Genomic DNA, 24,853 nt, shown 5'->3' with positions numbered 1-24,853 from the left:
GATATGGCAGATTCAGATCTCCCTTCATGACAATAGCAGTCCTAAGTTGCACACTCCCATACACAGATTGAGCACAAACCTAGCTTGAGCTGTTTGGGGCCTGAAGCATCCACTGGTCTAGACCCAATACTGGAAATCAAGGTAGGGTCAAGTCTCAGACAAGCCATATGGTGAAGGATGAAGGAGAGCTGATTTCCTAAAGAGAATGTAGGTTACTGCTTCTGGGTGTAGAAGGAATGGATACTAGTCAGAAAAAAATGCAGATTTGATCTGTAGGCCATCTGTTTTCATGGTTTTTTCCCATGATGGCTCTTTTTATTGCAGCTTTTTCTTTTTTTTAATGGTTGTTCCTGAGGCTTGAACTCAGGGCCTGGGCACTGTCCCTGAGCTTTTTACACTCAAGGATAGTGCTTTACCACTTTGAGCCACAGCACTTTTGCTGTTTTCTGGTGGTTAATTGGAGATAAGAGTCTCACAGGGACTTTTCTATCTAGGCCAGTTTTGAACTACAATTGTCAAGAGATCTCAGCCTCCCGAGTAGCTAGGATTACAGGTGTAAGCCACCAGTGCCTGGCTAACATATCGAAGCTTTTTGTACTTGTCATATCCTGAAGTCCCCAATTTAAATCTCATGGGAATAGCCACAGTCAAAATTAAGCATAGGGCCTCAAGGGGAAATGACAGTTTAAGTAATTAGAAAAAAATGATTAAAATTCACTACTAGAAACGGATGATTTTAAATGAAGGGAACCAAATATTACAGTTACAGCTCAAATCAAACAAAGATATATCTGTCAGCATTCAAATGTGCAGCAGGCAAACTACTGTTATCTTCCCTGGAGTCCCTTAAATAGACTATGGGCCTGAATTTTTTCAGAAGGCATCTGAGCATAGTCAGTGTCCTAAAAATTTATCAAGTGGTTGGGCACTTGTGACTCACACCTATAATCATAGCTACAGGAAGATCAGATCTGAGGATCACAGTTCAAAGCCAGCCTGGGCAGAAAAGTCCATGAAATTCTTATCTCCAGTTAACCACCAAAAAGCTGGAAGTGGAGCTGTGGGTCAAGTGGTAGAGCACTAGCCTTGAGCAAAAGAAGCTCAGGGACAGCACCCTGGCTTTGAGTTCAGGTCCGAGGACCAGCACACACACGCAAAAATAAGTGACCTCTTCTAGATTAAAAGTTGTTAAAGTTACGTGAACTTAAGTTCAATTTGCCAAATAAAGCCCAGCTAATTCTACTGGTTACGTCTCACAATTGGGTATTCTACTATTTAGTGCTTTTCTCTTGCCCAAGCCTTCAGCCATGAAACAAAGGAATTTCTAACTGGGGATTAGTAAATATCTTTTTGATCTGTTTAAACCATTTTTCTCCAAAATAGGAAAGTGTGACATTAAACAATTTTAATGATATCCGATCTAGTATACTTTGAAAAAAAAAGTTTGTTTGTTTTTGCCAGTCCTGGGGCTTGGACTCAGGGCCTGAGCACTGTCCCTGGCTTCTTTTTGCTCAAGGCTAGCACTCTACCACTTGAGCCACAGCGCCACTTCTGGCTTTTTCTATATATGTGGTGCTGGGGAATCGAACCCAGTGCTTCATGGATGTGAGGCAAGCACTCTACAACAAGGCCATATTCCAAGCCCCTTGTTTGGAAATTTTTTAATGGAAGTATGCAATTTCTATATTAATGATGGATTTTTTCTTTAGTAACAGGATCAGATAGAACTCTGCTATATTTAACTTGTCTCCAAGTTACATACTTTATATTGAGCTGTTTAAATTTTGTTCTATCAATCAGCTTGCCTACCTCTTAAGTCTTCGATGCACTCATGTGTGTTTAGAAAATCTGTATTTCAAACATTTTTTCATAATGTTTTTCTACAAAAAAGAATATGAAATGAAGGCCATAAGGTTTGTATTCTCATAATTTGGTTTGTAATTTTCCATAGAACCTTTAAATTTTCCTTCAAATTTGTTCTTTTCTAACAATTTGCCCACTCATTTCTAATGTCTAATGTCTATCTCTTATGAGCTATAGCATTTTAATTGCATATGGAAACTAATCAGTATCCTATCCTTGACAGTGATTTTATTGTTTTTATTTTATGACTTTTTCATATATGTTATATTTTGATCTATAGTGTGGCTTGATCTAAGAACCCAGTCTACTGTTGAGAATCTTAGTAAAAGAATTCCAGGAAATAATAACTTTGTCAAGGTAAGAGATCAACAGTATATTGTCAAAATTTTGTTTAATAATGTTAACAAATTTCACATACACACAACCCATTCCTATCTAATGGTAAAATAGTTGTTTAATAGATTTATAGAATTTATAGATTTATAATACACTGAGGCCCAAGTTCACAGATTGACAGGGGTTTTATAGTGTGTCCCAGTGGACTAAACCATATGCAGAAAAGGATGTTTTCTGTTATTCGACCATGCTTTCAGTATTCATCCCTATTGTATCTTGTTGCCCAGTGAAGAAAGTTCTGGGTGCCTTGGGGTTTTAGGCATCTGGATTTGGGAAGAGAGAGAGAAAGTAGAAGATAAGTAGTCCTTTTACTGAAGACTTATTCTACTTCATATAAATAAATAAAGCTAGTAAAAAATTCTAATTTTCAGTCTTCATATCTTTCTCTTCATATAAATGAAGGAAGAATTTCTAAACATCGTCAAAGCCAAGTTCTTCTAGAATCCAAAAAGTTTTCATTTTCTGTATTTTGTGTGTATATGTTCATTTGGCTTTTCGTTTTTGGTTTATTCTCTTTTATTTGCTAGTAAGATGCTTATGTCATTTTCTTTTGATACTTGGATCTGAAACCAGTGTTCAAATCCCATTAATTGTAACGATCCAGCCAACTATTCCGTGCCCTTCCTTCTCCTTGTCTAAACAAATTCAGCCTTACCTTGAATGAACTCTTGCCTGTTTTCCTGATCCTTTCTTTTTGTCACCCTGCCTAAGCTCTCACACTAACCAGCTCTACTGGGCTTTGGAGATACATGTTTTTCTCTCCAGTGACCCTTAAGGCAACTTTAAAATTCATATCCTAAAAACAAAGTAATATGTACTAACTCATTGTTGGGTTTGTGAGATCTTCCAAAATCATCATATGAGATGACCCTTGGTCTTTTAAGTCAAATAATATTGCCATAAGTTACTTTTTTTTTGTTTTTGCATATAGATCTTTTTTTCCTAGGAAAAGTAGAAAACCTTATATAAGTTTTTTTTGCTGTTGTTGTTGTTGATTTTTTTTTGCCAGTCCTGGAGCTTGGATTCAAGGCCTAAGTACTGTCCCTGAACTTCTTTATTCAATGCCAGCACTCTACCACTTGAGCCACAGTTCCATTTCCATCCTTTTGTTGGTTCATTTGAGATAAAAGTCTCATGGACTTTCTAGGCTGACTTTGAACCACGATCCTCAGATCTCAGCCTCCTGAGTAGCTAGGAATAATTCTGTTTGCTTTATTCTGGCATGTCTAAGTTCTACTTTTCTCTTCACTATTTATATTACTATGTTAGTTTGAATATTATACATGTATGTATACACAAAAATATTATTGTTATGAAGTCATGTGTTTGAAAACAACTTTTTAATTATAGTCATTAGTTTAGGAATTGACATACTCTGGTGTACTACTTTTATGAAATAAAATATAATCTGCAAACTTTGGGGTTAGGTTCTATATATACTAGTAATTTATTGCAAAACATCATCTACATCGCCACTGTATAATTATAGGATGTTGTGTAATTTAATTTTCTCTTTGCTTGCTACATGGATGTTCTTTGAACGGCAAACATAATTGTTCTGATCTTTGTTTCATGACCATGCTTTCCTGTGCCATGAGATAGGAAAAGTGTTTTCATTCCTAATAGTAGTGTTTATCCTTAGGACAATGAATTATTTTGTGATTTCTTGAGTTTTTTGACATGGAGGTTTTGTTTTGAAGTGTTATAAATTTATTTTCCTGAATTTACTCTTTTAGTCCAAGACAGGACTTCCACTCAGCACTTACTTCAGTGCAGTGAAACTTCGTTGGCTCCTTGACAATGTGAAAAATGTTCAAAAGGCTGTTGAAGAAAATAGAGCTCTTTTTGGGACCATTGATTCATGGCTTATTTGGGTATGTTTAAATATAATGTATATATATAGATTCTTTCTTTGGAGTTTGTTTAGAATGACTTGCCTATCATTTTCTACCAACATTTTGAACTTTTTAGCATCATTATTGAAAAAGAAAACCACTCAAGGAGTAGCAGAACATTTCAGCTTTCATTTGTGAAGCTTTTTGTCTACTTCCTCCTTTTTTGCCTTTCATGCTTTGAACATGGAGGATAATTAACAAAAGACATAAATCTAATATCTTTAGAATAAGTAACTTAGTCTTTCTCTTACCTGTCATATGCTTTTTTTCTTCTAAGCCATTCGTCAGGAAACAATCTAGTTAACATGACAAACCACATAATGTACTTTTTTCATTTACATTCAACGTTTCATAGCTGCCCTTTGTGTTATTAAGCCATAATAGAAAACTAAATAATAGTGGAAATTTATTTTTTAAGTAAGGTAACAAAAGAGTGAGTAGCAGGACCCAGAAACAGGACCCAGAAATTTCTTTCATATACTCCTTTTTTGCCTAATCTGAACATGACATTTCCAAGATATATATTAAAAGTAAATTTCTCTTGTAGTGATTTATTTTCTCACTAATTCTATTTATTGATTGATTGATTGCCAGTCCTGGGGCTTGAACTCAGGGCCTGGGCACTGTCCCTGAGCTTATTTTGCTCAAGGCTAGCACTGTATCACTTGAGCTGCAGTGCCACTTCTGCCTTTTTCTATTTATGTAGTACTGAGGAATTGAACCAGGGTTTCATGCATGCTAGGCAACCACTCTACCACTAAGGCACAATCCCAGCCCTCCGTTATTTTCATTATGAGTATTTTGTAGTGTTCTCAAGAGTAGAGGAAATAGTATAATGAGCATCTCTTTTTTTTTCCTTTGGCCAGTCCTGGGACTTGGACGCAGAGCCTGAGCACTGTCCCTGGCTTCTTTTTGCTCAAGGCTAGCACTCTGGGCCACTTCTGGCCATTTTCTGTATATGTGGTGCTGGGGAACCCAGGGCTTCATGTATAGGAGGCAAGCACTCTTGCCACTAGGTCATATCCCCAGCTATAAAGAGAATCTCTAACAATAAGCTAGATGCAATTCTTACATATTCTTTCTCTCCACTGATATTTTTTTTCTAGCATTGAGTGTTTAAATTCAAGGCCTTGAGCACTTACTTGCTTAGCTTGCTTGCTTGACCCACAGTCTACCATTTGTGTTATTCCTCCGCCCTGGCTTTTTTTTACTATTTGTTTTAAGAGTTGAGTCTTCAAGATAACCAGCCTAGACTGGCTTTAAATGGTGATCCTCTACCTCTTAGCCTCTTGAGTAGCGAGGATTACAGGTGTGAACCTTTGGCACCTGGCTTCCAAAAGATCATTTTAACCCAAACCCAAGCATATCATTTTAGTTTTAAATAGTCAGTATGTGACCATTTTTCAACATTTGAAGAAACACGAGTGAATCTTGTCTTGTTTCTCACTTGCCAGTTCCACAGAGCTGATCTTTCAGAATCATTTCCTAGATGAAATACCTTTTCCATAACCTCCCTGCACTTGGTCTGTGCAGTTGTCCTTTGTGCTCCACAGGACCAGTTGTTTATTATGTGCTAGTCATAGTTCAATGAGTAGCTCTTACAATTGCCTTCAACCAGAGAGACAGGATGTGGGAACTGAGAGCTGGAGACTGAAGGGAGTCATTTGTCCACCTTTGTTCCTTTCATAAACACAGGTAGCACTGCATGTACTTCCAGGATGTAGATGTTAATATGGAGTTTTAAACTTTAAATCTTCAGGATTTATGTGAATTGTTATTAAGAAAGAAAAACAAATGGAAATACATTTCTCTAAAGCACTTAGGTAGGCAGACATTTCAGTTTATTTCACTTAGGCAGATTGAGTAAGACTGAATTTTCCAAAGATAAGATAAAAACAAAGCTAATTTCTTTCTTTTTGTTTAACCACCCATTAACTAAGATTACACTAATACAATGGCCACAAGCCCCATGTGATTATGGACACTTGAAATACAGCATTTTGAACTAAGATGCCCTATGATTATAAATTGCATACAGAATTTCACATACTGTACCAAAAGGAAGGCAAATTGTTTCTGTGATTTTTATTTTTTTTATTTTTTATTTATTTTTTTGCCAGTCCTGGGGCTTAGACTCAGGGTCTGAGACTATCCCTGGCTTCTTTTTGCTCAAGGCTAGCACTCTGCCACTTGAGCCACAGCACCACTTCTGGCCATTTTCTGTATATGTGGTGCTGGGGAATTGAACCCAGCACTTCATGTATACAAGGCAAGCACTCTTGCCACTACGCCATATCCCCAGCCCCTTCTGTGAGTTTTATATTGGTTACATGTTCAAATTATATTTTGAAGGCTGGACACTGCTGGTTCACACTTCTAATCTTAGCTACTCAAGAGGCGTAGATCTGAGAATTAAAGTTTAAAACCAGCCTGAGTAGGAATGTCCCAGTGATTGGTATTTTCAATTAACCACCAAATCGCCTAAACTGGAGGCCTGGCTCAAGGCATATAGAGCCAGCCATGAGTGGAAAAAGCCAAACAAGAGCATGAGGCCCTGAGTTCAAGCCCTCGTATTGGCACACAAAATTATATACTGGATGGGGGGGTTTGGAGAAGGGAATGTGGGAGAAATATGAGGGAGGGTGTAATGTACTCACTACCTTACATATGTAGCTATAACTTCTCTGTACATCACCTTGACAATAAAATTAAATTAAAAAATTATATACTTGAATATATTGAGGTTCATAAATAGTGTGACTAATTAATTTCACCAGCTTCTTTCATGTTTTTAAAATGATGGCTACAAAGTTTATAATTATATATATGATTATATATGCAGCTTACTTTTTATTTCTGTTCAACATTGCTTAAAACTAGAAAACTCAGTAACTGAAAAGTTCTGCTTGTTGTGCTCTGCTGCTGATTATGGCCCTTAACAATAGCAATGTAAATTAAATTGCAAATAAGTACAAATTTAATCCTGTCTGTTGTATTCTGTCTAGAGTCTGACAGGAGGAGTCAATGGAGGCGTCCACTGTACTGATGTAACGAATGCAAGTAGGACAATGCTTTTCAACATCCATTCTTTGGAATGGGATAAAGAGCTTTGCGAGTAAGTTGTGTATTTCTCTATGTATAGCTTTCCCAAAGTGTTACTTATTTATAACCCAAGCTTCACTATTGTCATATTAGTGGATCACCACAATTCAACTGTTGACAACTGCAATATGAAAGTCTATGTTGTATTTTTTTAAGGGAGATTTATTACTGCATATAATAAATGGACCCAATGAATTATTCTGAATGGATTAGATTCCTTTGGAAAAGTAGTTTCTCAGAGTACTAGTAATTTTTATTGAATTGATTACACAAAGTTAAGAGTGTTAAATGCCCAAATATAGGACTGGGCAGTAGCTCAAGTGGTAGACTGCTTGCCTTAGAAACCCCCTAATACTATCCCCCCCCCCAAAAAAAAATCAACTGGGTGCCAGTGCCTTCCTTACACCTTACTCAGTAGTCTGAGATCAGAGGATCAAGGTTCAAAGCCAGCCTAGGCAGGAAAGTCCATGAGATTCTTACCTCTGAATAAACTGCAAAAAGCCGGAAGCTGAGCTATGGCTCAAGTGGTAGAGTGCCAGCCTTGAGCAAAAAGGCTCAGGGAGAGCTCCTAGGCCCTGAATTAAAACCCTAGGACTGCCATACACAAAAGTATTTTATACACATAACTATAGTCTGCTGGTTTATGTACTTATTACTTTATGTTCCAATGCATGCATTTTCTAATTATTTATATATTGTGTCTTTGAGTACATATACATTTTTCTAAGTGTTTATTCAAATGTTGTTATATACTCAAACTTGGTATTTTTCAGATTTTTTGGAATTCCAATGGAAATTCTTCCCAATGTCCGGAGTTCTTCTGAGATCTATGGCTTAATGGTAAAAAGAAAAAATAGCGGAGGGGCAGATTTATTTGTTGGTTGTGGGGCTTGAACTCTGGGCCTGGGCACTGTCTCTGAGCTCTTCAGCTCAAGGCTAGTACTCTACCACTTTGAGCCACAGCACCACTTCCAGTTTTCTGGTGGTTAAATGGAGATAAGAGTCTCATGGGCTTTCCTCCTAGGGCTGGTTTCGAACTGTGATCCTCAGATCTCACCCTCCTGGATAGCTAGGATTACAGACACAAGCCACTGGTGCCCGGCTCAGTTTTATTTTTTTTAAAAGTATTCATTCAAAATTTAATAGTCAACTTTATTGTGTCTTATGGGATATGGAACTTTTTTGTGAATGTTGGTAGTATGTGAAAAATATTGGTCTTTAAATAGTTTTATAACTGAAAATCTTTAGACTCATCTTTACTAATTGTCTTTATATTATGATCTTTAATTGATTTTTCTTAGGATAACCTAACTTCAAACAGTGGTGTGGGAATGTTTGAGCCAGTTTATTCTTTCAGTCCAAATAACTATTTAGTAGCTATGATATCTGCTTTTAATTTTGAGCAAGTACTATTCACATATTAATGGAGTTCTTTTTCTTAAAGAGTCCTTTCTAATGGCTGCCTATTGTTATCCTGAGAGAAATCCAGCCAAGAAACTGAAATTAAGGAGTCTGTTTCTGAATTGAGATTGCTAATTAAACTGATTTCCATAATGTTTTGGGGTTTTTTTAGTATTGCTTACTTTGAAGCCTCACAAAAAGTACTTTCAGTAGTAAGTACTGAGCATCATTGAGAGCGACATCAGTAATGAAAACCTCTAGAATAATTTGAATTTGTTTTGAATATGAAAGTCTAGAATTTATGATAAAAATTGATGAGTTTAAGACAAATTACCAGGAGATTAGGGGAAAAAAAAGTTCTGTATGAGTTAATTAAAATAGAGTCGAAGCCCAAGTGCTCTGGCTAAACCTTGAGGCTATTTCACCGTTTAATTTGTAATAAAGCTTTTTTAAGGTGACAGGGAATTTCTTACGGCAGGCATCGCCACTGCAATATGTATAATAAAAGTGCTTTGACATTTTCACGCCTATTACAAACTGAGTTGTCTCAGAGAAAAGAAACTATTCATGAGAAATAGTTTCAGTGATTGAAAGAAAACATTTAAGTGGCCTAGTTTTCTCTTGCATTTAAAATGTTATGCTTCTGTCCCCCTTTTTCCTCTTGCTGACTATAGAAAATCTCTCATAGCCTGGTGAGTAGGTTGCCCACCAATTATGCTGCCCATTCATTTGGAAAAGATACAGCGCATTTCCATTTACTTGTAGACAAGCAGAAGTTCATTTACCAGACTTATCTAGAATTTCCATTACCTTCCAAAATATGAGCTTTAGTCAGCTTAGTTTCTTTTAAGATTAATCTTATTTATTGCTTAAGACTGACAGTAATGCTTCCAAAAATAAAAGAGGTAGTTTCCTGGAATGAATGAAGATGATGTTACCTATTACAAAGTACAGTTGTAATGTACTTTGGGCTTGAGCATAATAGAGGATTTAGATATTTTAAAATATCCTAAACATTTATCTTAAATGTTCTCATGACCAATTTTCAGACTAGTTAGTTGGAAATGCACTGTCACTTTTTCTGCATGCTTCGTCAGAGGATGCTCCAGGAATCTTCCAGAAGCCCCTCCCTCTGAAGAAAAAGGAGCTCTTCACATGCCTGAACATGTATTAGATTTTGCTGAGTTTGGCAATTTCAAAAGTATAGGCAGACTTTTACAGCATTTAAATATGTCAAGATGAAGCTTCTAGGTTCCCTATTGTTTTACTTTAAGTCCTTTAAGTGATTTAGCCTTTGCTTGGACTCCAGGTTTAGGTTTTTTGAAGACAATATATAGTAAATAAAAACAGCAGGTCTTGAGCTATGGATGTGGTTTAGTGATAGAGAACTTGCATTGTATTTTTATAAGACCTTGTGTTAGATCCCTCGCACTGGGAAAAGAAAATAACTTGAAATATAGTAGTTCTGAAAGAAATAAAAGAATTCCAGCTATCTAGAGGGGATTTTGTTTTTGTAAATGTTTTTCACATATATGCTATTAATTCCTCAGCATCATAGATGTATGGGGAAGATTCTATTCTTACCCTCACTTTGATAGCCGGGGTACTAAAGGGCACCCAGTAATTACTAGCGCCCAGGGTCATTTGCTCACAAATGACAGGCAAAGGACTCCAAAGCCTTTGTTTGGTGGTCTTTCTGGTATATCACCCTTACTTAGGGGATCGCTTTTTATTACTTCTCCTAAGCAAAAACAGCTTTCTATTCCTTTTTAAAGTGTAATTTTAGTGGTCCTAAGGATCAAACCCAGATTCTCCTACATGCTAGGCAATAGCTGTACCACTGAGATACATCCCCTAGCCGCATTAAGTTGGTTTTTTTTTTAACCTAAGTGATAAATTCCCAGCAATCATTTACTTAAATCTCTTTTTCTTTCTAGAATGTTGGCCACCTGATCCAAATTAAACAGCATTGCTCATGACATCAATTAAGTGCTGCTTGCCTAAATTTGAAGAGCAAAAAATTTAATAACTGAATGTTCTTCTTTCTTACTTAAGAGCAGTTTAAGTAGAAAGAAGAGCTGATAAAAATAAAGCTTTCTCAAAAAACAATTGTTCCCTGCTTGTTCGATAACGATCCTATAGGATATGTTAGACATCTCATAATAACAGCAATAATAACAAAGTGGGAGTGGGCGTCAGTTATTTTGTAAATAAGTAAATTGAGGTCTAGAGAAATTTCAGCAGCCTGCTTGTGACCTAACACCAACTAACCAGGGATTCCTAGTCCAATGTTTTATGTTCACTTTCCATTGTCTTGTCTCTTCTTGTCATTCTAGACATATTTCTAGTATCCTGTCTCTATCACAGTCATAGAGTTGAAACACTTGCTTGGTCTTGTCTGCCACATCCTCTGGCACATTGCTCTTCATGCTTATTCCTATTGCAGTTATAGCTATAGAGTCAAAAAATTGTGACTATTTATAATTCTTTTTTTTTTAAATTTTATTAGAAAGCTGGGGCCTTGGAAGGTGTGCCAATATCTGGGGTAAGTTTACTCACTAAACACCTATTTGTCAGCTCCCCATTCCCACCCTGTGACTTTCTTCCTCTTTCTTAGTCGGTATGTCCCTTCTTAAACAAGGAGAACTGGGGGCTGGGAATGTGGCTTTGTGGTAGACTGCTTGTCTAACATGCATGAAGCCCTGGGTTTGATTTCTCAGTACCACATAAACAAGAAAAAACTGGAAGTGGCACTGGGGCTCATGTGAAAGTGCTAGCCTTCAGCAAGAGAAGTTCAGGAACAGTGCTCAGGCCCTGAGTTCAAGCACCAGGACTGACAAAACAAAAAACGAAGGAGAAAAAAATCGGCAAAATTGGCCAGATCTTATTTTCATGTGACATGGTTGGGCCATTGAAATTTTTATTTTATTTTTTTAATTTATTAATTAATTTTTTCTTATTTATTGCCAAAGTGATGTACAGAGAGGTTACAGTTTCATACATTAGGCCTTGGGTATATTTCTTATACTGTTTGTTACCTCCTCCCTCATTGCCCCCTACCCCCTGAAAGGTTTTCTTTTCTTTTCTTTTGCTTTTGGCAGTTGTGGGGCTTGAACTCAGGGCCTGGGCGCTGTCCTTGAGCTTTTCTGCTCCAGGCTAGCACTCTACCACTTGAGCCACAGTTCCATTTGAAATTTTTTTTGCCAGTCCTGGGGCTTGAACTTAGGGCCTGGGCATTGTCCCTGAGCCTCTCTGTGCGTAAGGCTAGAGCTCTACCCCTTGTGCCCCAGTACCACTTACAGCCTTTTCTGTTTATATAGCACTGAGGAATCAAACCCAGGGCTTCATGCATGCTACCCAAGCACTGTACCAGTAAGCCACATTCCCAGCCCCACTGAAAATCTTTTGATAGAGTTAATTTTGATTCTCCCTTCCCATACCTAGTATCTTGTAGGAGTATTAGAAATGAGAAAAAATGGCCAAATGGAGGAAAGAGAAGAAATAACAAATATTCCAGTCCTTGAGAGATGACACAAGAAAGTAAATCTTCTGGCTCTTCTGAAAAAAAAATTAGTTATAGTGTCTTGATTTTTTTTTTTTTACTGTCATTTATACTTCCAGTGTTTGGGAGACCAATCTGCTGCTTTGGTAGGACAAATGTGCTTCCAGGATGGGCAGGCCAAAAACACGTGAGTTCAAGATACCAACTTTAAAAACACTGTTGTTTTCAGTGGTTCTTTTCCCATTGGTGTTTTGAAGGACAAAAGCTTCCTGGCTTTCATTCAGGCCAAAAAACAATAGCTTAATCAGTCTAATATGGGTACATTCACTTGTAAATTAAAAAAACTTCTTCAAATAAAATATGTTACACCATACAGTATTTCTATTTGTAAAGACCTCAGTTTATAAAAAAAAGAATCCATTACCATTTTTGTCATACACAGTTTAATTAAGAAACTGATATTTTGAGAGGATAGTTAATTTATTCAATGTCATAAGGCTGGTAAGTGTGGGATGTGATTATTCTCTATCCATCTTGCTTATCTCCCTCTTCTTTCTTGAAACAGGCTTCATAGTTCTTTTCAAATATGTGAATTAAGCATATGCAAGATATGGTATTTGTATCCTAGTCCTTCACATTCCTTCACTCTTAACCTCTGTACTTTCTAGCCCTGTGTAGATAAGCGCTCCATAGACCAGTCAAGAGACTGTATTTGATGGTCCTTATTAGGATTTCCTAACTCATCAGATTTGACAGTACAATAGAATGTTTAACCATTCTAGAATAAATGTTCCTGCTGTTCAGCAGTCCTTATGTATATGACATGAGTTACATGTATGTTTGTTGCAGGGAGGGAAATGAAAAATGTTTACAGGTTATAGTAACCTGAGGATTTTATGATCAAAGTACACTTGAGTCAGCATGAGTATGAAAACATATTCTTTGAATCCAGATTCCAGGGAACTGAATCAGGCGGGAGAAAAAGTAGGTTATTTTTTTTCCCTTCCTCCTCTGCCAGGAACACTAATGCTAGTAAATCAGATGCTATCTCTTTATGTCAAGTGCTTATTTAGTCCAGTATATAGAACACGATAGGGACTCAATTAAATTGCCAGCATATTCTCATTCTCTCCGCCTCTCCCCCGGACCATTATCAGCCAAGTCCTTAAATGATTAGTAGAAGTTAGGAGTGCTGGTTTGAGTACCTCTGTGGCTACAGCAGGTTGGAGGAGAAAATAGCCAACTGTAAGATCTTGATCTCACATTTCTCTCCCTGAGGGGAAGGAACACATATATACAGTTAATTGGGCATCAATCAGAATTTATGTGCCATAAGAAACTTGGAAGTAGTGTTTTGGAGTTTGAAAGTTAGGAAATTAAAAAAAAATCACAAGATTATATTAGTGGGCTGGAGAAGTAGCTAAGTAGTAGATGGTTTACTAGCATGCATGAAGCCCCGGGGATCTCCATCAACCCCCCCCCCCCAAACACACAATTAGTGAAATGCTTTGAAAAATGGATTGTATTGGAGAATTCAGAAGACATTGAGCAAAGATAAAAATAGGAAAACTGAAGGCTTAGTTTGAAGAACATAATGAACATTAAGGTATGGAAGGATAAAATATAATCTATTGTCATAATAATAGTTGCTTTACTTAGCAAAACCAAATACTTTGCTGTGGCAAAGGGTCAGCTTGAAGGAGGACTTATTTTAAAAGCTCATGGTTTCAGCCTCTTATTGCTTGAGCAGAACATTTTGTAGGGTGGAATGTGTCTTGAGCTCTTCCCACCATAGTAGACAGGAAGCAGAGAGCCAGCAGGGTAATGGGAGGAAAGACATACCTCTAGTCTTTACTCCTATGTCTCTAAACTATGTCCTCCAGCCAGACTCCACCTGCCAACATTTCTGCAACCTCTTGAAATACTGCCACCAGCTGGATATCAAGCATTCTAAACATGAAGCCTGTTGGGGGTAGTATTTTATATTTAAGCCATTAACAATCACGTAAAGCCTTAAGTTCCAAGCCAAGGAATTTGGTTTTTTGGATACAAATGGGAAACTTCTGAAAGATAATGAGTTCAGAGGTGAATGAAATTGTCGGTTAGTATGAAGAAAGTCCTGGATCAAAGTGAGGAGATTAGAGGCAAAGCAACCATTGAAGATGACACTATAGCATCCTAGTAATGAAGACATAGACTTAGAGAATGGGAACAGGAAGGAAGATGTTAGTGAGCTTGCATTACAATACAGAAGAGCTAGGGAGAAATGTCGTTAAGGAGTCAGTCCAGGTCCTGGGACACAGCAGTTAGACTTACCCAAAGTAAAGAACAAGTCCAAGTAGAAGAATTTCTATTTGGGCTTTGTGGTACTGATAGATATCTCACACACACTTGGAAATGTTGAACTGAGTTTAGTGTAATAGTTCAGATTTTTTAATTTCCCCTAAAAATAAGAGTAGAAGAAAAATAGGACTAAATTACATGACGAAGAAGAAATAAATCAGGAGAGAAGATGTTCAAGAGGAATAGGAGGCACCAAGATACAGAAGACTGAATTGTAGATTGCAGTCTTCATTTTGTGGAAAGCCTGAGTGGAGATATTTAAGAGAAGCATGAGTTTTCATTTGGTAACTTCCAAACCTGAAGTCATAGTAGAATGTTCAACAAGGAAGTCAAAATGCAATGACCACAAGATGTGAGTAGGTACAAAATAAAAATAACGAGACAGAATAAGTTGTGCTGAATGAAGCCATCCAGGAATGAATGGTAAGAGAAGCACATAAATTGTGAGAGTCACAGAATCATGAAACATTTTGGGGGAGTTTTGTAATTTTTATTCAGTGCTGGAAATCAAATTCAAGGTCTTGAACATGCTAGGCAAGTGCTGTCACAGAACCACATCCCCAACCTAAATTTGCTTTTAAGTATGATAAGACCAGAGAATGTTTCTTTGAAGGCTAAGCAGAGAACAGATTTTCTTTGGTGGCTAAGCAGAGAAAAGAACAGGTTTTAGAAGAAATGGAATGATAAGTGATGAGTAGAATGAAATCTTAATCGCTGGGAAGGGTGGGATTGAGCATTGAGTTTATTTCTTCCAACAACAGCAGGAAGAAAATGACAAACCTTTCAGAATTTAGTGGAAAGTTCATTTCTTTTTCAGGTATGGGAACAGATTATGAAAGGTTCAAATGTTTCTTTTTAGTTTAGCTGTATTTTCCAATCATTCTAGAATGAACATGAATTAGTTGGCAGTTAAATATGAACTGTTTATTTTTTCAGGAAGAGAACGTAAGGTAGCTATTTCATTTCCACAGGGTACTTCTTGGGTATAATGAAGTCTTCCCAGTTTTACCTAGTCTGACTCTCCCTGTCCCAGTATGCCCTCCCTCCTTTTAGCATACCTCTCTAGGCTGCTCAGTCCTAAGCTAATAGTTATGAAGCATAGCAGACACCCTTACCTTTTATAAAAAAGCAGTATTGATATTTGAAATTTAATCTTCACTCTTGCTAATCAGGCACTCTCTCACTTGAGCCATGTACCCTGACCCTAACTTTTTCTCTTTCTCTTTCTCTTTCTTTCTTTCTTTCTTTCTTTCTTTCTTTCTTTCTTTCTTTCTTTCTTTCTTTCTTTCTTTCTTTCTTTCTTTCTTTCTTTCTTTCTTTCTGTCTCTCTCTGTCTCTCTCTGTCTCTCTCTGTCTCTCTCTGTCTCTCTGTCTCTGTCTCTGTCTCCCTCTCCCTCCCTCTCTCTCTCTCTCTCTCTCTCTCTCTCTCTCTCTCGTCATGGGGCTTGAACTCTGGGCCTGGGCACTGTCCCTGAGCTCTTCAGCTGAAGGCTAGCACTCTACCACCTTAGCCACAGTACCATTTCTGGCTATTTTTTTGTTTATGTGGTACTGAGGAATTGAACCCAGGGCTTCATGCATGCTAGACAAGCAATCCACCACCAAGCCACATTCCCAGACCTGGTTTAAATGTCTTGTACAAGAAAAATGCAGCTGATAAGATCTGTATACTGATGGTGACTTCTTGTCAGGATCCTTCTTGCCATCTCTTGAGCTGAGCACTGTCCCATCTCCTACTGGTTGGAATGTCACCAGCACAGTTAGAACAGCAAAGCATTTGTGTGGAGGAAAGTTCAAACCCAGGCAGAGTCGGCCATAACTGTAGCTACCTTGTTTTTCCCACTCAGTTTGAAAATGTTTCTCTGTGATCATTATTGCTATCATTTAGGGTCACTTATCTCCCATATGTCAAAACTACCCATCAATGTCCAAGTGCCAGCCTTGTTCAAAGCTTATACTGATGAGGTTGCCACAAAGTAAATTAAGTTCTTCCATACCAAATATATGGCATTCCGACTCTGATATCCCGCCACTGTTATAACACCCTATCTAGCAGAGCGGGTACAGAAACTAGGCCTAAGCAAGTATCTTTTCTGTGTCTTTTGTGCTGATGTGAGTTCTTGCACTCTCACTTGGCTCTCTATAATTTGGTCCTCCACAGACATACCCCCCCCCCCCCCCGCCCCGTAACTGGCTTCCTAGCTTTTCTTTCTGTGCCACTTTTCTCCAGCTTTCCAGTTATACTCATACTCTGTACCTAGCCTCTCCCACCCTGCCAGAAATTAGTGGTATTTTTCAGTCTGTGACCATATTCATGATGGAGCTAAGATGTCATACACTGATACTGGTGAATGGCTGCTAGTCATGATGCTTTTATTCCATATGGATTTGTAGTGCCCTAATTATTGTAATTCAGTGCTATTTTATAAACAGTCCCGAGCTATCACAAAGTAAATGTTTAATACTATAGATGCATTTTTCTCTGTTAAGAATGCTCTAGGTGGGCACCTGCAATCCAAACTATACAGGTGGCTGAGATCAGAAGATTGCAGTTTGAAGCCACGCAAGGCAGAAAAGTCTACAGGACTCTAAATAATCAGCAAGGGCTGTGGATATGGCCTAGTGGCAAGAGTGTTTGCCTTGTGTACATGAGGCCCTGGGTTCAATTCCCCAGCACCACATATGCAGAAAATGGCCAGAAGTGGCCCTGTGGCTGAAGAGGCAGAGTGCTAGCCTTGAGCAAAAAGAAGCCAGGGACAGTGCTCAGGCCCTGAGTCCAAGCCCCAGGACTAGCCAAAAAAAAAACCAAACAAACAAACAATAAAATAATCAGCAAAAATCCAGGCTGGAGGCATGGCCCAAGTGGTCAAGTGCCAACCAAACAAATGCAAGACCCTGGTTCAAACACTACTACTGCCAAAAAAGCAATTGTAGAACTGGAGATATGGATATGTAGCTCAGTGGTTGAGCTTTTGCCTTGCATACACAAAGCCTTGGATCAATCCTCAGCATAATGAGAAAACAAACAACAGGAAAAGATTTTCCTAAGCACATTTTCTTCAAGTCTGATCTTTGAAATGTTTTTACATACAGAGTATATGATGTTTGTTATCTTTCAATATAAATACTTGCACTAAATTTTACTTAGATTATATGTAGTACTAAGGCTTCATTTGCTTTTAATAACATTGTCATACTTTTCATTCTTTCCTCTGCCTATAGGTATGGAACAGGATGTTTCTTGTTATGTAACACAGGCCATAAGGTTGGTTTTGTTTTTCCATCTAAATTAGAAGATTGAAAGTCATTAACGTCATATAAACAATGCTTATATATAATTTGCTATTAGGAGATTTTCAAGTCTTAAAATTTTACATAATCTTTATCACTTAAATTGGAGCTTAATAAAGTGTTGAAAAAGCATGAAATTCCATAGATTGCAAAAAGACTCATTTTATGTCTTTGAAGTTTTCTTTTTCTTTTGTCAGTTGTGAAGCTTGAACTCTGGGCCTGGGCACTGTCCCTATGCTTTTTCTGCTCAAGGCTAGCTCTCTACCACTTTGAGCCACAGCGCCACTTCCGGTTTACTGGTAGTTAACTGGAGATAAGAGTCTCATGGACTTTTCCTGCCAAGGGTGGCTTTGAACCATGATCCTCAGACCTCAGCCTCCCGAGTAGCTAGGATTACAGGCATGAGCCATTGATGTCCAGCATATCTTTGAATTTTGTGTGTGCTTTTAGCATTGGTGGAGAACCTAGACTATGCTGTTTTCAGATTTTTAATGAAAATGTAATTTAGAACAAGGAGTTCTCTTTTTTTGCCTAGCTTAAGTTTGTTTATAATAACAATTTTAAAATAATTATTAGTGTTTCATTGATTGAATTATTTTGTGCATGTTATTAATAGTAAAAGGCTCTCTTAGTTTTCTCCACATTTTTGTTTCCTACAGTGTGTATTTTCTGAGCACGGCCTTCTGACCACTGTGGCTTACAAACTTGGCAGGGACAAACCAGTTTATTATGCACTGGAAGTAAGTTCTTTTGGAAGAGTGATTGTCCTACTATTCAAACATTTAAAGTTAATGAAAATTACAGTTTTTCCTAACATAACCTTTTCTGATAAATCTTACTAGGTAAAACCCAGCAAAATCCATTTTTCTTGATTATCAATAGAGTGGAAAATACCTGGGACTGAGCTAAGGGGGCCAGGACTCCCAGGGGACCTTGATTGTAATGTCTTCTCAGCTACTATGCCAATGAATGTGTCGCCCTAGGAATATTAACTAACTCTACAATCTAAAGTTTTCTATCCCTCAAGTTTAATGAAGGAATTGCCTTTTTCTCTTAATATTTAACAAAAATGCCCCCATGTTTGAAAGAGAACAAAAAAGGCTAAGCAACTTTCTTCAGTTGTCTGCCCAATAAAATCATTTTAATGTGGGAAAGGAAGCGATGGCCTTATTCATTAATCACTGGAGTCATTGTTTAAAACTTGTTTGTAAAAGTACGGTAGGACTATGTCAGCCTGTCTATCAGATATGGTAAGTTTGTATGACAGACATTTGAAATGTTCATATAGAAAGTCCAAATGAGCAGCATTCTTTGAGTAAAATCAGAAATATTCCTTTTTTTGGGGGGGCCAGTCCTGAGGCTTGAACTGTCCCTGAGCTGCTTTTGCTCAAGGCTAGCACTCTGCCATTTGAGTCACAGCGCCACTTCTGCCTTTTTCTGTGTATGTGGTACTGAGGAATTGAACCCAAGGCTTCATGCATGCCCGGCAAGCTTTCTACCACTAAGCCACATTCCCAGACACATTCCTTTTTTTTTTTTTTTTTGAAAATGTAAGAAACTTCTTAAATAATCAAATGAGGCATATTCAAGCAAAAATGTTCTTTCATATAGTCACATAATGACAAGGGATTATTTAACAGAACAATTTACTCGCCACATTCCTTTTTAAAACTAAGTTTTAGGAGGAACTATTTAGTATAACAGTATAAAGTAGCAAAGAAAAAAATGACACATTTCTTGTTTCCCACTTAAGAAATGGGAGTTAAAGACTCTTTAGATGTATTTCTTTATTATTATTATTATTATTAATGCAGTTGTGCAAAGAAGTTTCAGTTTCATAACTCAGGTTACAGGTACAATGCATCTTGATCAATGTTACACTCCCTTCCGTTGTTCTCCTTTCTTCCCCCCTCCAATCCCTACCTCAAATTACCATAAATTTACATAATGTAAATGAATATAATGACTGCATTTGCTCACCCTCCCAGTTACATTTCCTTTTTTTGTCGGTCATGGGACTTGAACTCTGGCCCTGAGCTCTGAAACTGAGCACTTGAACTCTGGCCCTGAGAACCACAGCACCACTTCCGGTTTTCTGGTGGTTAATTAAAGATGAGTCTCACAGACTTTCCTGCCCGGGCTGGCTTTGAACCTTGATCCTCAGATCTCAGCCTCCCAGGTAGCTAGAATTATAGGCATGAGCCATTGGTACCTGGCTACATTTCTTTTTAAAAGAAAAGAAAAAAACCTCTTGTTTTCACTAGATATCTTTCTTATGAGCATTTCTATACAATTAATTTTGAAATGACTACTTGTGATGAGCAAGTATACAATTGATCTGAAGCTTACTGAGTGAGGCTTATTTCCTAGGACAAAATTTAGATTTCTAGTTTTAGTTGTTTAACCTAGAGAATGAAGAATATTAGTTGTAGGGTTTTTGTTTTGGTTTTTGGTTTTTCTACTCTTTCTCCCTGAATACTGTATCTTATCTCCAGGTCCTTTTTATTTGGAGAAAAGCATTTGTGAAACACTTGATTTATGCATTAAAGCTATCTTAACATTTTTCAGAAAGTGACTTACATCACTCCTTCTTTTTCTCTCTAAGGATCCTGTTTAATTCACCACTATAGCACCAGGCACATAGAATATGCACTTAACGTTACCAGTAGTTGTAGGAGTCCTGGTAACAGTAGTAGCACAAAAAGCTGAGCAAGTCTCTCAGTAGTGTAACAACTGTCTCTACTACTGCAGCAGCAGCAGTAGCAGTAGTAGTAATAATAATAGCAATAAGAAGTTCTCTTTTGTCCTTACATGGAAGACAATAGATGCCTTAGACCTGGAAAAGCCCCAGGGACCGAGGTCACCTGATCTTCCCTTTTTACCTAGTATGGATATCTTGTCTCTCTTACTAATAGCCTTAGCCTTCCATCTTCTATTTGCAGACAGAACTCAAACTTCTGTTACTGCTTGTTTTGTTGTTGTTGTTGTTGTTGAAGACAACTTGCTATGGAGACTAGGCTGGTCTTGAACTCATGATCTTCCTGCTCAGCTTCTCAAGGGCTGGGATTATAGGTATGCACCTTCATGATTGCCAAAATGTTTTCTTAATTTCCACTTACTGACTCTGCTAATATTTGTATTGTGGGTGTGGTGCTGGATATGAAACTTGGGTCCTCGCGCCGGATAACTTGAACTATTACCTTTAGCTCTGCAAAGCGTTTATAACACAACAGCAGTGGACCCAGTATTCAGCCATTAAGAGGAAGCCATCAGTATGTCTGTGGCTTCATCTTCTGCGGAAAACTTTCTTAGTGCCTTAATATTGTTCACATGCTTTCTAGATGCTTGGTAGTTCTGAGTTTCCATTGTTAGATGAATTCAACATATCCATATCTTCAGAAGAGAATATGATATTCTCTAAATAGGCTAATTAATTTGTACTCAATGATATGATCTGTACTCCTTTTAACATAAGCACTGCTTGTGCTACACTAGCCTGAGGGTTCATTAATTTAGTCTCATTTGCCTCTTCATACCATTGGACTCAGAAGCATGTGCTAAATAACTTGCCCTCTTGCCCATGAATCATTGTCAGGCCAAATTTGCTCTGCTGTGTATATGGATACAAGACTTTGTTAGTGGGCTGGGAATATGGCCTAGTGGCAAGAGAGCTTGCCTCCTATACAATTCCCCAGTACCACAAAAATAGAAAACGGCCAGAAGTGGCACTGTGGCTCAAATGGCAGAGTGCTAGCCTTGAGCAAAAAGAAGCCAGGGACAGTGCAGGCCCTGAGTCCAAGGCCCAGGACTGGCAAAAAAAAAAAAGACATTGTTAGTATAATTTGCAGTTTTGTTTCTTCCTGTTTAATTTCAAGATAGTGATTTAATCTAACTCATAGTTTGAAATCTTTTTAGTTTCTTGCTCTGTTATGCTTCCAATGTCATCTCATTTGGTGATTTAATAAGCGTGTACTTATTGGTTTCATAAGATTTTAAAATGAGGAGCCCTTAGATGCTATGACAATGTACATAATGACACTTCATATTTTATACACAAGCAATGTGAAATTGGAGAAATAAAATTAGCCACTTGGTCAAGGTAACTTTTTTTTTCTTTTTCTTTTTTAATTCTCAGGGCCTGGGTTCTATCCCTGAGCTTCTTTTTGTTTAAGGCTAGTGCTCTACCACTTGAGCCACAAGGCCACTTCCAGCTTTTTCTATTGATATGGTGCTGTGGAATCAAACCTGGGGCTTTGTGCATGTTAGGCAAGCACGCTGCTACTAAGATACATTCCCAGCCCCTCAAGGTAACTTCTGACAGCCTGTAAGCATCAAAGCCTTGATCCTAAGGCTACCCCTTTGTACTATTCCTTTAGTTCAAAATCTGGATATCCTCTCCTCTAGCCTTTGAGTCTAGTGTTGTTTCATTCACTGCTTATCACATATATCCTTTGTTCTAACTTAGTGGGCTCAGCGCATGCACACACGCGTGCATGCGCGCACAGACACACACATTAACATGTTAGTAGTGGTAGGTAGGATTTTTCTTTGTGTGTGGGGTGGGTGTTGCTATAATTAACAAACATGAGAAATTTTAAGTGGCTGAGAATGTGGCTTACTGGCTAAGTGGTTGCCTAGCATGCATGAGGCCCTGGGTTTGATTTCTCAGTGCCACATAAAAAAATAAAGTCCTATTTTAAAATGATTTGAACAAATTTAAACCAAGTTAGAAAGGAGGATGGGGAATAGTGCTAGATTGGTAGAACCTTTATTTTAGTAAATTCATACTAATTCTCTCTTTAAAAAACTTAAAAAGCATATGTTTAATCATCATGCCCTTAATTTGAAAGATTATTTTCTTGGACATCTCATGTAAAATTTTTACCTTGTATTGTCTTTAAATCCTGAAACTAGCTTCCTGTCTTTAGGCTTTCTATCCTTTTTCATTCTCCTTCTGGTTTGAAAGAAGCATATTATAATACTATTTTTTTCACTTTGGTAGATTTCTTTCTTTTTGTGCATTTAAGTTTTCCCACCCCACCCCACACACCCTTTTTGGGTGCACATCCTGGAGCTTGTCCTCAGGGCCTGGGAACTGTCCCTGAGCTTTTGGGCTCAAGGCTAGCAATCTGCCACTTGAGCCACTGCTCCATCTCTGTCCAGGTTGTTAATTGGAGATAAAGAGTCTCATGGGCTTTTCTGCCTGAGCTAGCTTCGCACTGTGATCCTCAGATCTTAGCCTCCTAAGTAGTTAGGATTACAGGTAAGAGCCACCACCAGTGCCTGGCTATGTTTTAGGCTCGTTAGACAATCTCTGTACCACTTGAACCATGCCCACAGCCTAGTTTTCTAATAATGTTTAATTTCTTCATTTGCATTGTACCTTATGCATTGTATTCTTACTACTTTGGCCACACTCCTAGCCCTTTTTGCTTTACTTCTTTATTCAGAAAATGTCTTCTATGTTTGTTTACCTGGCCTGGACTCTTATCTTATTTCCATCTTTTATGTGTCTGGGATGACAAGTGCTTTCCACCATAGCTTTACTATTTGAGATGAATTCTCTGTCTTCTCTCCTGAGCTGGCTTTGAAGCACTTGTCTTCCAATCCCCATCTTCACAGGAGATAGGACAACAAATATAAGCCACCATGCTCTGCTAGCATGTTTAATATTTATATCTCCCAATTTACCCCTAACAATTCTACCAGCAAGCATGTTGTTTTGTATAAAGTTTTTGTTTCTACTTCTTTTCCCCTTCAACATATAATAACTAGCATTATTTTTTTTGCAGTCAAAACAAAATTATCTTTATTGATGTCTTGTATCTTCTCTTTCCTAGATCCAGTATAATCTTTGTTTTTTTTAAAGTAGGGGACCTATATTGGAAATTTGGTCTCATGGTCTTATTATAACTTTCTAGATAGATGTAATACCACTAAGCTAGAGCCATGCCTCCAGCCCTTATTTCATTTTTAAATTTTCTTTTGAGATAGAATCAGTATGTAGCCTAGGCTGGCCTCAAACTTGAGATCTCCCTGCCTCAGTCTCCCAAGTGTTAGGATTACAGATGTGCACCACCAGTCCTAGTCTCGGTATTACTTCTTTGGTCCCATGTGTTTTATATCCCCACTCACGTTTTCTTGTTGAGAGCCATCTTTTTGTAATTCTTTTAGTTTCAATAGAGAATAGTAAACCTAATCATGTTAGGGCTTTTAAAAATCTCACGCTTGGAATGGAATCCTTGTATAGTTGTTTTTCCTTTAACACAGTCACTCTATCACTGTCTATCCCTCTATCACTCTATCTGCCCACTTACCCACCTACCTGTTAGATACTTGGATCCAAGTTTGTCTTCACATCTGGGAAATTGTCAGCAATGATCTCTTCAATATTGCTCCTCTACCGTTACCTCTACCTTTTTTTGGAATTAACTATTGGATGAATATTTGAACATTTGAGCCCATCTTCTATGTCTCTTTAACTGTCCTATTTTAACTTTTAATCTCTGTTTCTCTATGCTGCATTCCTGGTGAGTTTTTAAGTATCTACCTTCAATTTCCAAATTCTTTCTTCAAAATGAAGAAAAACCCATTAAGCCCCCCTTTTAGATTGCATTAAACATCACTGTGCAGCTGCCTTGTGCTTAAGGCAGGAAACAGAACCCTACCAACACTAAAGAACCCCTAAATATTGCCCCAGTCAGTCTCTTCCCAATCCCTTGACTAATTCTCCTATTCATAGTTCCAGCTCTTCACTGAAACACTCTATCTACATAATAATAGTAGTTAGAATCATTTACATATAGTTCTATGTAATAAATAGCTCACCTATTTATCGTCATAACAGTTTATATATTTAAAATCCAAGAGACAAAGAGAGGGGAGTAGAGAGAGAAAAAATGTGTATACATATCTGAGTAATGTCTTTTGTGTGTGTGTGTTTTTTGTGCTGGTACTGGACCTTGAACTCAGGGCTTCATGTTCTCATTTGAAGGCTGGTATTCTACCACTTGATCCATATTCTCATTTCTAGCTTTTTACTGATTAAAGATAAGAGTCG

The 24,853-nt window shown here is 37.7% G+C and overlaps 1 protein-coding gene across 6 annotated transcripts in view; it reads left to right on the top strand.

The window, feature by feature from the left end:
• Gk (glycerol kinase) overlaps positions 1-24,853 on the top strand; it is an 81,541-nt gene that overhangs the window by 39,080 nt on the left and 17,608 nt on the right. For 4 of the 6 annotated variants that reach the window (XM_048336258.1, XM_048336261.1, XM_048336256.1 and 1 more), the window contains 9 exons: positions 2,144-2,220; positions 3,996-4,133; positions 7,160-7,269; positions 8,030-8,096; positions 9,332-9,349; positions 11,167-11,202; positions 12,279-12,346; positions 17,725-17,767; positions 18,453-18,533. In XM_048336258.1, coding sequence (XP_048192215.1) covers positions 2,144-2,220; positions 3,996-4,133; positions 7,160-7,269; positions 8,030-8,096; positions 9,332-9,349; positions 11,167-11,202; positions 12,279-12,346; positions 17,725-17,767; positions 18,453-18,533 — 638 coding nt within the window. The remainder of the gene's footprint in view (positions 1-2,143; positions 2,221-3,995; positions 4,134-7,159; positions 7,270-8,029; positions 8,097-9,331; positions 9,350-11,166; positions 11,203-12,278; positions 12,347-17,724; positions 17,768-18,452; positions 18,534-24,853) is intronic. The other 2 variants (XM_048336257.1, XM_048336260.1) reach the window with 1 other exon arrangement.

Source organism: Perognathus longimembris, chromosome 28 (assembly GCF_023159225.1).
Source record: "Perognathus longimembris pacificus isolate PPM17 chromosome 28, ASM2315922v1, whole genome shotgun sequence".
Lineage (NCBI taxonomy): Eukaryota > Metazoa > Chordata > Mammalia > Rodentia > Heteromyidae > Perognathus > Perognathus longimembris.
Note: the sequence above shows the minus strand (reverse complement) of the source record. Positions and strands in the feature narration are given on the sequence as shown.